This window comes from Mustelus asterias, chromosome 12 (assembly GCF_964213995.1).
Source record: "Mustelus asterias chromosome 12, sMusAst1.hap1.1, whole genome shotgun sequence".
Lineage (NCBI taxonomy): Eukaryota > Metazoa > Chordata > Chondrichthyes > Carcharhiniformes > Triakidae > Mustelus > Mustelus asterias.
In genome coordinates, this window is record NC_135812.1 from 90,625,527 (window position 1) to 90,639,051 (window position 13,525).

Consider the following 13,525-nt stretch of genomic DNA (forward strand, 5'->3'; position numbering starts at 1 on the left):
GGGTACCATTTGTTTAATACTATATACTGGTAAGTTTTTTGTTTAAAGGGATAAGTGCTGGAATCAGTATCTTTTAAATAAATGTTATGAAGAATATTTCATTTAACAAAAAGGATTGACTGAGTGACGCACTGTGTTAGGATATTGTTTTATTATCTCTGGGGCCTGGGTGATGGATTCTCCGTCACTTTGATGGATGGCTGTTCAGCAAAAAAGGTTTACAGCCTATTTTGATGTTGTCTCGTGAGTGATGTTAGACCAGGTCTCGATTTGCGTAACCAATTGTAAATTTTGCATAAGGAGTCAGATGAATGGAGGCGTTGACTTTGTGCTGCACTCACTTGTTCTGAAGATACTTGACTCTGTTCTCCTTAAAAGTCAAAACTGCTTGAGACAAAGACATCTGGGTCTGCCAGGATTGTTTTTTTCTCCCATTTATTGGGATCCAGCTTGCAAGCTGGCTTTCAGCTTGTCTTTATATCCAAGTTTGAGACATCTGATGGTGTAGGTTCCCATATTTAGCTGGCTGTAGAATACCGCCTTGGTATGCGCGAATCTTCCATTGGGAACCACATGAATGACCCAGTGAAGCTGAACTCCAATAAGCATGCTTGATGCCAGGTATACAACACTTTGCAAGAACCTCAGCATTGTGGATTTTGTCCTGCCACCTCACGTTGCAAATAGATCTTAGACAGTACAGATGGACTGTTTCTAGCTGCTTTACGTGGTGCCGCTTGGTTGCCCAAGTCTCGCACCATGATGAAGTGATGATGCAAGGGCCACTATGGTAATTGTTCATGATGGTTAATTGATTTAGGAGATTGCTGAAATGCTCTGCCTGTTACGAAAGTTAACTTACCCTACTCTCGACGAGAGGGTAAGTAAGGAACTCCAAAGATCGGATAGACCTCATGAATTTCCACGCATTCCACACATGGGGTGGCACGGTGGCACAGTGGTTAGCACTGCTGCTTCACAGCTCCAGGGACCTGGGTTCGATTCCCGGCTTGGGTCACTGTGTGTGTGTGGAGTTTGCATGTTCTCCCCATGTCTGCGTGGGTTTCCTCTCGGTGTTCCAGTTTCCTCCCACAGTCTGAAAGATGTGCTGGTTTGGTGCATTGGCCCGAACAGGCGCCGGAATGTGGTGACTAGGGGAATTTCACAGTAACTTAATTGCAGTGTTAATGTAAGCCTTACTTGTGACTAATAAACAAACTTTACTTTACTCTTTACTGCATTCCGGGGGCAAGCTATGCATGTGAAATTCAGTATTTTAAGTTCCTTGGGTCTGTACAGAAAGGGAAAACAGCATGCAAACGCAGATCATGTGACCAAGAGAAGAGCATCACTGCAGGCAGGTGTCCAAGACCAGGGACAAGGAGGGGGAGAGGTCCCAGGCAGGGAGCAGAGAGGTATGCTTTAAGCAAAAAAAAGGGCTGCAAGTGGCAAACTTTAAGTAGCAAGGGCTCAGGAGAAGTCCTGGTAAACAAAGGGGTCTCAGGAGAAGTCCTGAAGATTCAAGGTGGCAGCTGAAGGTTGGTGACTTCATGCTGTGGGCCATTTGGGCAAAGGTATACCTTTAGAGCAGCATTTAGTATTTTGCTCACTTGGCCAAAAAGCTGAAGTTGTGCTTGTGGGAATCCAGAGGAACGAAATATCGGGAGATGAGATTGAAACCCTGCAAGGTAGGCCACTCTTGATGCCATCAGAGGTGGAGTGACCTTTAGAGAGAATTCTAAGGTTAGATTGTCAAAGTTGAAGACGGGAATCCCTCGTGAAAGAGACAGAATTTCAACCAGATTAGTTGACTCAGTGTTTACTGATGCTTGGATGGATTGTTGGGAAATCAGTGGACTCTTTCTTGGTTGCATCTGCCATTTATTGTGCAGAATGGTGTGTTCAAGCACAGTTGGCCTGTTAATTCACATGTACGTTATATCTACCTTTAATGTAGAACAAAACAGATACTGTGAAGTGCTTTATCTTTCTGATCTTGTATGGTAAAGTTTATTTTTTGTTTGTTCAAAACCCGTGGAATCTTATGGTTTTATTCTCTTAGTAGTTCTACTTTAAACAAAACATTATTGGTCCCTAACCAGATCTTACCAAACATCTAGGAGGCCTGGTGCAGGATCATAACATGCCCAATGAGAAAGAATCGCGTGTCTATTTGTTTGGAGCTAATTATCATCTGTCACATTTTGTGTGATGGGATCTGGTATTCCTTACTGGTGATTTCTCTGAGCACTATGTACTAAAAGCTTGCCTATGTCTTGGTCATTGTTGTCGAACCAGTCTTGGTGCTTCTATTTAACAAATCCTAGTATCCCAGATCTGTAAGTAACAGTCTTTAATTTTTTCCAAGAATCTTAAATGGTAATATTGTCTTCCAGGATGTTAGCAAATCCTGTGACTAATATGTTCTTGGCTTTTGGATATGTCTTTAAGATCAGTAATATTAAGCTTCCTTTGTGGCTTGACCATGTGCTGAAGTGTCTTGGATTCTACCTTCAAAGAAACAATGCTCCTAATAAGCCGATGGTCAGACCAGCATTCTACACCTTCAAGGGAGTGGGTAGAGTGTATGTCCTTGAGATCTCTGTATTGCACAATAACATTGCCAAACATGTGTGGGTTTGTCATATGAGAAGCGGTTGAGGAGCCTGGGTCTATAGTTGATGGAGTTGAGAAGGATGAGGGGGGTCTAATTGAAACTTACAGAATACGGAGAGGCCTAGATAGAGTGGACATGGAGAGGATGTTTCCACGAGTGGGAGAGACTGGAACTCAAGGGCACAATCTTAGAGTGAAGGGATACTCCTTTAAAACTGAGATGAGGAGGAATTTCTTCAGCCAGAGGGTGGTGAATCTGTGGAACTCATTGCCAGAGGGCTGTGGAGACCAGGTCATTGAGTGTCTTTAAGATAGAAATAGATAAGTTCTTGGTCAATAAGGGGATCAAGGGTTACAGGGAGAAGGAAGGTGAACGGGGATGAGAGAGATATCAGCCATGATTGAATGGCAGAGCAGACTCGATGGGCCAAATGGTCTAATTCTGCTCCTATATCTTATGGTCCCATCCATAAGGTGCATCAGTTTGTCTGCTTGCTGAAAGAATTTTTGGGGTGGTTAGGTCACACTCACTGGACTTGGAGAGAAGGAGCTGACCATTCGAGTTTACTCTGCTAATAACATGGTTTCCCAGCACTCCTCTCTGTGTAATACAGTCTGTGCCTACTCAGACATTGAAATCGTCAAGAATAATGAGTTTGTCTTGATGGGGTATCCTCAAATTATCTTGCTGATATCATAAATTATCTTGCTGATGTCGCCATAGGATGCGTCTATTACCTCATGTGTGTCAGTGTTGGAACATAGGTATTAACGAACATTAGATGCTGGTTACTGGGAAAACTTAAAAGAAGAACTGAGATTTGATTATTGATCCCTGCAGGAAGTGGGTCAAGCGTGTGTCAGTTCAGATCGAATGGAAAAAGCCATGCCTGACTACTGCGGTTGGTCCTTGGACTTGCCAGTCCAGTGGAATGTGTACCCTTCACCAACCTCCTTAAGTCAAGACTCCCCAGTGAGCCTGGTTTCCCTTTGGATGGCTATGTTGATGTTGTATCTGCCCAGCATTCTGGCTATGAGGGCTGTTCTGTGATGTAGTCTTGGATTGTTGTCTAGAGGTGTTGTGATATTCAATGAACCAAGCTTCACATGATAAATAGTTGTCTTTACATTTTGACTGTAGTGAATGGATGCATAGCCAAGAACAATAACCTGGCAGGCACAGGGAGTCATGATGTGGAGATGCCGGTGTTGGACTGGGGTAAACACAGTAAGAAGTCTCACAACACCAGGTTAAAGTCCAACAGGTGTATTTGGTAGCAAAAGCCACTAGCTTTCGGAGCGCTGCTCCTTCATCAGGTGAGTGGGAGTTCTGTTCACAAACAGGGCATATAAAGACACAAACTCAATTTACAAAATAATGGTTGGAATGCGAGTCTTTACAGGTAATCACGTCTTCAAGGTACAGACAATGTGAGTGGAGAGAGCGTTAAGCACAGGTTAAAGAGATGTGTATTGTCTCCAGACAGGACAGTTAGTGAGATTTTGCAAGTCCAGGCAAGTCGTGGGGGTTACAGATAGTGTGACATGAACCCAAGATCCTGGTTGAGGCCGTCCTCATGTGTGCGGAACTTGGCTATCAGTCTCTGCTCAGCGACTCTGCGTTGTCGTATGTCGTGAAGGCCGCCTTGGAGAACGCTTACCCGAAGATCAAAGGTCGAATGCCCGTGACCGCTGAAGTGTTCCCCAACAGGAAGAGAACACTTTTGCCTGGTGATTGTCGAGCGGTGTTCATTCATCCGTTGTCATAGCGTCTGCCTGGTCTCCCCAATGTACCATGCCTTGGGACATCCTTTCCTGCAGCGTATCAGGTAGACAACGTTGGCCGAGTTGCAAGAGTATGTACCGTGTACCTGGTGGATGGTGTTCTCACGTGAGATGATGGCATTTGTGTCGATGATCCGGCATGTCTTGCAGAGGTTGCTGTGGCAGGGTTGTGTGGTGTCGTGGTCACTGCTCTCCTGAAGGCTGGGTAGTTTGCTGCGAACAATGGTCAGTTTGAGGTTGTGCGGTTGTTTGAAGGCAAGAAGTGGGGGTGTGGGGATGGCCTTGGCGAGACGTTCGTCTTCATCAATGACATGAAGGCTCCGGAGAAGATGTCGTAGCTTCTCCGCTCCAGCACAGGGAGGGCAGGCTGAGTTTAGGGTTCCTTTTTTTCTCCTTCTCCGGATTGGGGAGATCAGCGTTGAACCTGAGAAGGCGTGCTGTGTCACCTCAGGAGGATACAAGGTCTACCACTGTGCTGATCTGTGGAGTGCGACCATCACCTTGAAGCTGCCTGTGTGCAGGGTTATGACTGAAGACTGCCAGTAGCATCCTGTATCTATTCTTGTCACTTCCCCATTGCCACAGGACTTGATATATCTGATGTTTTGATTAAGAGATGTAATGACAAGTGTAGGGCATTTGGACCTTTGAAATGCTCTGCCATTCAATAAAACAATAGCTGATCTTGTAGCTTAATTCCACCTTTCTGCACTATCACCATAATCCCTTAATTCACTTAAAACCCAAAAATCTATTGCTCTTTGTCTTGAATATACTCAACAACTGAGCACCCATACCTCTTTCGGGGAAGAATTCCAAAGATTGACAACCCTTGATTGAAAAGAATTCTCCTTATCTCAGTCCTAAATGGGAAATCCCTTTTTCTGAGGCAGTGGTCCCATGTTCTAGATTCTCCAGTCACGTGAAATGCTTGAAGCTCATCAGCCTCATTTATCCACCATCCGTTCTTAATATCTCTTCGTTTGGCCTGAAGTGCATGTTTTGTGTGTTGGAAAGTTCCTTCAGATTTTTTTATGCTTCAAATAGACATCTCTTATTCTTCTAAACTCTCGAAACACGCACGCACACTTTCAGTCTCACCCATGGCGGAAATCATCACGGGCAGGATGAAAGGTTTGACAGACCAGCCAAAGGTCCATTGACGTCGGGCATAAATTTCCACCACCAAGGCAGACGAGATTGGAAAATTCCAGTCACTGTCTATTATTTCGCCAAATATTGTCATACCAGAAAACAAAACCATGATGGTGGCAGTTATATAATTCTACAATTCGCTGTCAATTTTTGAAATTCAGAATGATGCAAGTGGTGCAGTTAGCCTTTGACAACACTGATAACTAATGAAATCAAATGGCAGTATAATTCAGCTTAGCTTATCAGCACTAAGTTCACCTTAATTCACCAATAGCTGAACAATATTGACAAAAAAAACAAGATTGTTTTGCCAAAACCACAATTATTTTCAAGGAAAGCTGAATTCAACATTTACTGCACAGCCTGTGCATATTTGGATAATTTAAAAACAAAATATCTCACCTCAATAACCACATCCAGTTCAACACTTCCACACAAATATTGCAGACAATATGCAGACACAGCAATTGTAGAAACATTGGCTTGGGGTTTTCTGCCACTGCACTTGGCAGTCTGCAGTTTTGAATCCATTGAAATAAATGCAAAACAAATCAAGGGTTGGCAAGCAAAAGTGGAAAAACAGGCTGCTAAATCATGTTCCCAAATAAATATATAGATACAAGGCTCTAACTGAATCTGAAGAAGAGGGCACTGCACTCTGTAAATCTAGAACGTCGACAGAACACTGTAATTATAAATACCTTTTAAAAACTGAGTTACAAGTCATCCTCTATATAAACTGAAGATGTCTTTTAAAAGAGTATTGTAACAATATTTTGGTACTTAAGACAAGTGGAAATAAACTGTTGTGAAAAAAGGCTTTAAACTACAATGTTTCCTTTCAAATCCAGGTTGAGGCCTAAACACAAAAGGCTCATGTTTAAATTGGAAAAAATAGTATCATTCATACAAAAGTTATTCTTTAAGCTTTTCTTAACTTTAGTATATCTTTTGGTGGGGAAATCCAGAGAAAAGGGGCACAGTCTGAAAATTAGAGCTAGGACATTTCAAGTAAAATCAAGAGATGCTTTTTCAGGCAAAGGGTAGTGCTAATCTGGAACTCTTTTCCCAAAAGTCTGTGGAAGCTGGGTCAAGCAAAATTTTCAAAGACTGAACTTGATAGATCTTTATTACGTAAAGGCATCAAGGGATGTGGATCAATGACAGGTAGCTGCAACTGAGACAATTGCGTTCTGAATAGCAGAACAGGCTCAGGAGCTGAATGACCTACTCCTATTCCTATTGTGTTTGCCTCCAGCACAGACAGCATGCAACTGGCACTGTCATAGACTGCTGAAACCGAGGAGTTACCAAAATGCAGTTCCGATCAATGCACCCTCAGGTTCACTTCTCCTTCATTCAGAATGCCTTTTTTTGGTCTTTACTCGCCTCATCTTCCGATAATTCAGTTGTTACTGGAAATTCTACCCATTAGGAACATGAAGTATCAACCTGGTTCTAAATTACTGCAATGAGATGCATTAAGAGGACCTATATTACCTGCCCACTTTTTAAATGTATATTCTTCTTGTTTTAGGTTTTGCTCTCCCAGCCCCCACCACTCTCTGAGCAAAAAAAAAATGCTTGATGACTCATGTAACAGCCTGTGGGCATCGATATACAAATTTCATATCGCTGCGGTCCAAACTATTCACTGATTCCAATGTTGAAAAAAGATAGTCACGGTCAACTGCCTGCAGTGCCATTTAAACATTTTTATTTTATACTTTGGGTAAACGTTAAGGACTACACCCTAGTAAAAAGGAAAGGAACTCATCTGGAAATAAGAGCAGCTTGAAAAATGGATATCTATTGTGGATCCAGGCAGATATTCTGGAAAATCAGGGAAAATGTGATCAATTCTTTTAAACTAAATGTAATAAATTATTGGCTTGCCCTACATGCTTCAAAATTAAATCAAAGAAAATCTAACATATCTGGTCTGTGTATGTAATTTTAACCTGCTCATTTTATAGACTTATAAAAGAAACAGATGATGCAACTCCCAACACTTTTAATAAGAATATATTTGCTAAACACACTTAATTTCAGTTTCTATGCATTGTGAATATCATAGCTAAATGAAATGAGATTAAACATCTGCACAGTTGGCTCACAGCGCTTACATTTACTAAAATGTGATTATTGCAATTTAATAACTGTTACTTTCCCCACTGCATAGAACAGAGTTCTAAAATCATGCACCCTGTCTTGTGTACAATATCTGCCAAAGAGAAAAAACTTGCCACCATTTTTTTAAAAATGAAGCAAGGGATTCTTCCCTACTTCAACAACACTACACACAGTAATGACAGAACAAAACAAGGACACCAGCATCATGTCAAAGCATCACTATGTTCACATTGCTGAGAAAAATATATTTACAATGATTTTATTATTATTTATAGTTCTGCCACCAAAATGGCTTTTATGAATTCTGGTTGCATAACAGTGAACAAGGCATTACCAATAAGACATTGTTCAAGGAGTTTATGTTGCAAAGGAACAAAACAAACAATCCATCATTGCATTAATAATACAGAAGTATCAAGACTTCTGAACAATCCCTTAATAGGCCTCTCAATTTTTCATGATCTTTGATTATATTGAGGGGTTTTAACTTATCTAAACAGTGTGCTAAACATAATCTATTCCATTTGAAAAGATATACATTCAATCATAGTTTATAACCAAAAATATTTCAATGAGATCCTACCTTCCTTAGGACAATCTCTCCACTCATATGCATGGCCAGGTTGCCGAAATGAAGCAGCATCTGGTCTGTTGCTAACTGCTGTTCAATCACGTCATCCCCGTAAATCACAACAATGGCCACACAGACAAACAGGTGGAAGTAGTCAGTCTGCAAGACACATATACATAATGATTTCACTAACAGACAAAAATCTAAGGTACACACTAATCATTCACCATTACAAATATAAGATCTGCAAGACTGATAGCCAATTCATTGACTTATCGGTAACTGAATTACTGCGACCTCTTTGTGATGGGTGCATGGAAAGACGTTCAGCAATCTTCCAAACATCTCCTTGAGAAGGTTACTTGTCTTGATTTTATTAAACCTTGAAGAAGGCATGGCTCTAGGCTTTGTGCACAGCTATAACATAACTAGTAAATTACCTTCTTCCTTCGTGCAAAATACACCCCTTCGTTCATGCAGCAAATCTTTCAGCTGTTTACTCATGAATGAAACTTAAATAATCAATAAAAAATTGTCTTGAAACACAAGCCAGCCATTTCTGGTTGGGCCAGCTTTTAAATTCATATATGGTGATGTTAATTATATTTCACAACTCCACTTCTGTGAAAGGCATGTAAGCTCAACTCTTGAAACAAAAAAATAAACATAGGAAGGATAAAAACATAGACAGGGAAGGCAGTTATCCTTAAAATTTGCAAGTAACTATCATGAAGAACATGTTTAACTAATTACAACTCATATAAACCAGAGCATTGAAATGGAATTTACATGGGTCCTACTGGTATATATTAGTGAGATAAACTTGACTTCACCCTGGCAAGACATTGATCTTTACCTGCATTTTAACCATCAAACATAGAATATAATTTGCTTCATAATATTGAACCATTTGTACAAATATTTTATAAAGTCTTTTATAAACAACACTGTTACGAGGCTGAAGACTATTCAGTCTTGGATGTTTTCTAGTACATGTATTAGTGCAACTTTCTGCGATTTTCCAGCGGTGCAGTAAGGCACGGTGGCACAGTGGTTAGCACTGCTGCCTCACAGCGCCAGGGACCCGGGTTCGATTCCCGGCTTGGGTCACTGCCTAAGTGGAGTTTGCACGTTCTCAGTGTGTCTGCGTGGATTTCTTCCCACAGTCCAAAGATGTGCCAGTTAGGTGAATTGGCCATGCTAAATTCTCCCTCAGTGTACCCGAACAGGTGCCGGAGTGTGACGACTAGGGGATTTTCACAGTAACTTCATTGCAGTGTTAATGTAAGCCTACTTGTGACTAATAAATAAACTTTAAAAAAACTTTAAGGAATCCTGTTGCAAGTGCTAGGTTGTATTGCTCCTTCACTGAACTTTGCCTTGTCAGCCAACAGTTGCAATTCATGTGGAGAGGGATATTTGTTGAAGGTTTCAGCATCAAAAACTAAAATGGGAAATGGCATTAAAAAGAATTTGAATTGGCAAATTTAATCAGCAAACATGGGAGGAGACAAGCCATACATCCCATCAAGCCTGTCACATCAGCATCATCATGGACCCCATCCAGCCCATGGGTAAAATAATGGAATGTGCATGAAAGTAGCAGATGAAATTCAATGCCAGTAAATGTTTCTGATCAAAGCAACAACAATTATACTTTGAATAGGAAGGTTGGGTGATGTGAAAGAGCAGAGGGATTTGGGGGCTCAGGTTTACAAGAACTTACACGTAGCACCTCCCGGTGAAATAGGATATATTTTTTAAAAGCCATCAGAATACTAACATTTTATGGCGAGAGGGATAGAATATTAAGTTGAGGTGTAATGATTAATTTACATGAAACACGAATACAGCAACAGATGGAGTCGTGTTTTTAGCTTTGGGCTCCTCACTTAAGGGAAGATGTTGAGGCAACAGAGAGGGAGCAATATGGATTCGTTCAGATGCTGTCTAGTAAAGAAGTACAAATATAGAAAGATATTTTAACAACTAGGTTGTTCGGAACAAGTGAGAGTATAGAGTTGTTTGATAGAGGTGTCCAAGGGCCAACCATCTTCAGCTGCTTCATCAATGACCTTCCTTCCATCATAAGATTAGAAGTGGGGATGTTCGCTGATGATTGCACAATGTTCAGCACCATTTAATACTCCTCAGATACTGAAGCAGTCCATGTCCAAATGCAACAAGACCTGGACAATATCAAGGTTTGGGCTGACAAGTGGCAAGTTACATTTGTGCCATACATTGTCAGGCAATGACCATCTCCAACAAGAGAGAATCTGATAATCTCTTGACATACTATGGCATTACCATTACTGAATCTCCCACTATCAAAGTGTTGGGCTTACTATTGACCAGAAACTGAATTGGACTAGCCACATAAATACTGTGACTGGCTCTTGTACTCAGAGGCTAGGAATCCTGTGGCGAGTAACTCACTTCCTGCCTCCCCAAATCTACAGGGCACAAGTCAGGAGTGTGATGAAATATTCTTCACTTGCCTGGATGAGTGCAGCTTCCACAACACACAAGAATCTTGACACCTATCCAGGACAAAGCATATTGGCATCTGTCCCACAAACATTCACTTCCTCTACCATCGATGAACGGTAGCAGCAGTGTGTACCATCAACAAGATGCACTGCAGGAACTCACCAAGGCTCCTTACACAGCACCTTCCAAACGCATGACCACTATCATTCAGAAGAACAAGTGCAGCAGATACATGGGAACAGACCGCCTGGAAGTTCCCCTCCAATCCAATCACCAGCCTGGCTTGGAAACATATCACCATTCCTTCACTGTTGCTGGGTCAAGATCCTGGAACTCCCTCCCACCTATACCCATGGACTGTAGCAGTTCAAGAGGGCAGCTTACCACCACCTTCTTAAGCACAATTAGAGACAGGCAAAGAATGCTGGCATAGCCAGCGAAGCCCACATCCCTTCAATGAATAAAAAGGTGTTTAAATTTATGAAGTGAAGGAATTGGACACATTAGATAGAGAAACATATTTAGTGATTGACGGATCTAAACAAGGGAACATCGAGACTAAATTAGGTGCAAGCTGTTAAGGTGGAGGACAAGAGAAACATTTTTACACAGTGGGTTGTACAGTTGGACTGAAATCATGCTGCTGATGTTAAACTACACCACACTCTAGCCAACTGAGCTAACCGGCCCCTTTTGTGCTACATTAAAGGCACTCTATAATTCCAAATTGTTGAGACAAATGCACTGCATACAGAATTAATTTGTCAAGAATGCAGGTAGCCTACTAGATAGGTACTTTCCTTGCTCATTCTTGGAGTTAACCATACATTGCAGGAAAATGGCAAAGTAGTGAAGAGAATGGGTAACTTTCAGGGAAATCAAGGACTCTGGCTGTCAGAAAGAATCTGTTAAATATAAGCTCTTTCTAGCTTCCAAAACTGCATTTTACAGGTACTCTAAATGGACACTTGCTCCAAGGATGATTAATTAGGTAACCATGAAACTAGAATGAACCTTGACAGAGAGTCGAAAGATTTTCAATTGACAAAATGAATAGTGATAGATCTAGATAACCATGAAGCAAAAACAATTGGTTACGCTGTAAACTGCCTGAACAGGGGCCTTGTAAGAAATGTGCTGCAGCCTCTCATGGACAGGCTAAGTCTGAGACTTGGTTGTGTAGGAGAACAGTTGGCGATTTAAAAGGGAATAACATTGCACATGTTCCTTGAGAATTGCATGGAAGTGTTGGTATTGAGGTTGGAATCAAGGAAAGATTTGATACACTTGGTTGCACCGTGGATTGACAAGAATGATGTGTGTCATCCTAGTCAGAAACTATGGCTGTCAGAGCAATATTTAAAATTCATTGCACCCAATAATAATGGGGAAAAATATTGTTGCTTTGATTGAAATGGAACCAAACCAGGTATAGTAACTAAGTATCATCAAAGACTGGCAACTGTGGGAAACCAATAGGCAACAGTTGAAGCGTGGGCAGTTAACATGGAAGCAAGGAAAGGCATTTTATGGCTTCAACTGCTTCTTTTCTGCCATATACACATATTTATATCAGGGTAACCATTCGGCATATTAACTTAATAGTCATTGGAACTGCAACAGAGTACCTTGAACATACCCAGATTGCTTTTCCCTACTGGAAGGGATTGAAAGATTGTATCATTGAGAATTCATCAATATAATCAGATGCCATGCATGTACGTGCGTGTGAGTGGGGGAATGGGGGTGGGGGGGAGTGGCGTCCAGGGGAGGATGCAAGGGCACAAAGTGCAAGAAAACACTGGCAGGAGCAAATCAATTCCTGATCAAAAGGTTGAAAGTTAAATTCTTAGACCCGTACCACTTTAGTTATTTAGCTCAGTTGACTGAGTTTTGGCAAGAAATTGTAATGGACAGCTCATTCTACTTAAGTTCTGGTTGGTGAATCAAGATGGGGCCTGGCAGAGTAATTCATGGATAAGTTTATTATCATGAATATTATGATCATTTCATTTGATGGTGAATAATACCCAATTTATGGGCACGTCAGGAAGGTATTTTTTTCAGTGAACATATACAATTTGGTATGAAATAATAAAAAAAAAACACTAGGATCATCCTCTATATACTTCACTTTTTCCAATATTTTATTTGTTTTTTAAAAAATCCACTGGTTTACTAATTAAATCTAAATAAAAAGTAATCAGATCAGCTTGATTTTTGTATAATTATTTTGGCATTTCAATGGTGCTGAGTTAGTAAATCAAGAATTAAAGAGTGCACTGTGTAAAAGGACAGCAGTCTGAGCAATTATCCTATTTAGGCCAGAGGACAACATCGACAGAATGTAATGTTGTTTTATCCCACATTCATATGAAACAATCATTTTAAGCAACAAAGTTTCTCTCATCCTCTCAAGGTGCTGTCATTATATAATTCACCTTCTTTCCACTACAGTACCAGGAAAAGAAAGAACAGCATCATTGTTTAAAGACCAAAATCAGCAATCTGCAAATTTTTGTTGTTGGGCCTTTTGCAATGGAGGAGGGAGTGGTGGTGGGTGCAAATAAGAGAGGGGAAGGTGGTCCACACAGACTAATGACTGACAAACTGTACTGCTGGCTTGAATGTGAACTGAACACTCAGGCCATCCACAACTTAATATCTATCTGGTGGTGCTGCCCTCAGTGAACCAGTAACAAATCTAATCTGTTCTAGACGGTTACTGCACCCAGAAGCAGAACCACGATCATTTTAACCTTACCATATAAT

At 41.0% G+C, this 13,525-nt stretch overlaps 1 protein-coding gene across 1 annotated transcript in view; it reads right to left on the minus strand.

Annotated features, from left to right (window-relative positions):
• Positions 1–13,525, minus strand: part of tbc1d16 (TBC1 domain family, member 16) — a 100,848-nt gene that overhangs the window by 17,534 nt on the left and 69,789 nt on the right. Inside the window, exon 12 of the mRNA XM_078225595.1 lies at positions 8,273–8,419. Within this exon, the coding sequence (XP_078081721.1) occupies positions 8,273–8,419 (147 nt within the window). The remainder of the gene's footprint in view (positions 1–8,272; positions 8,420–13,525) is intronic.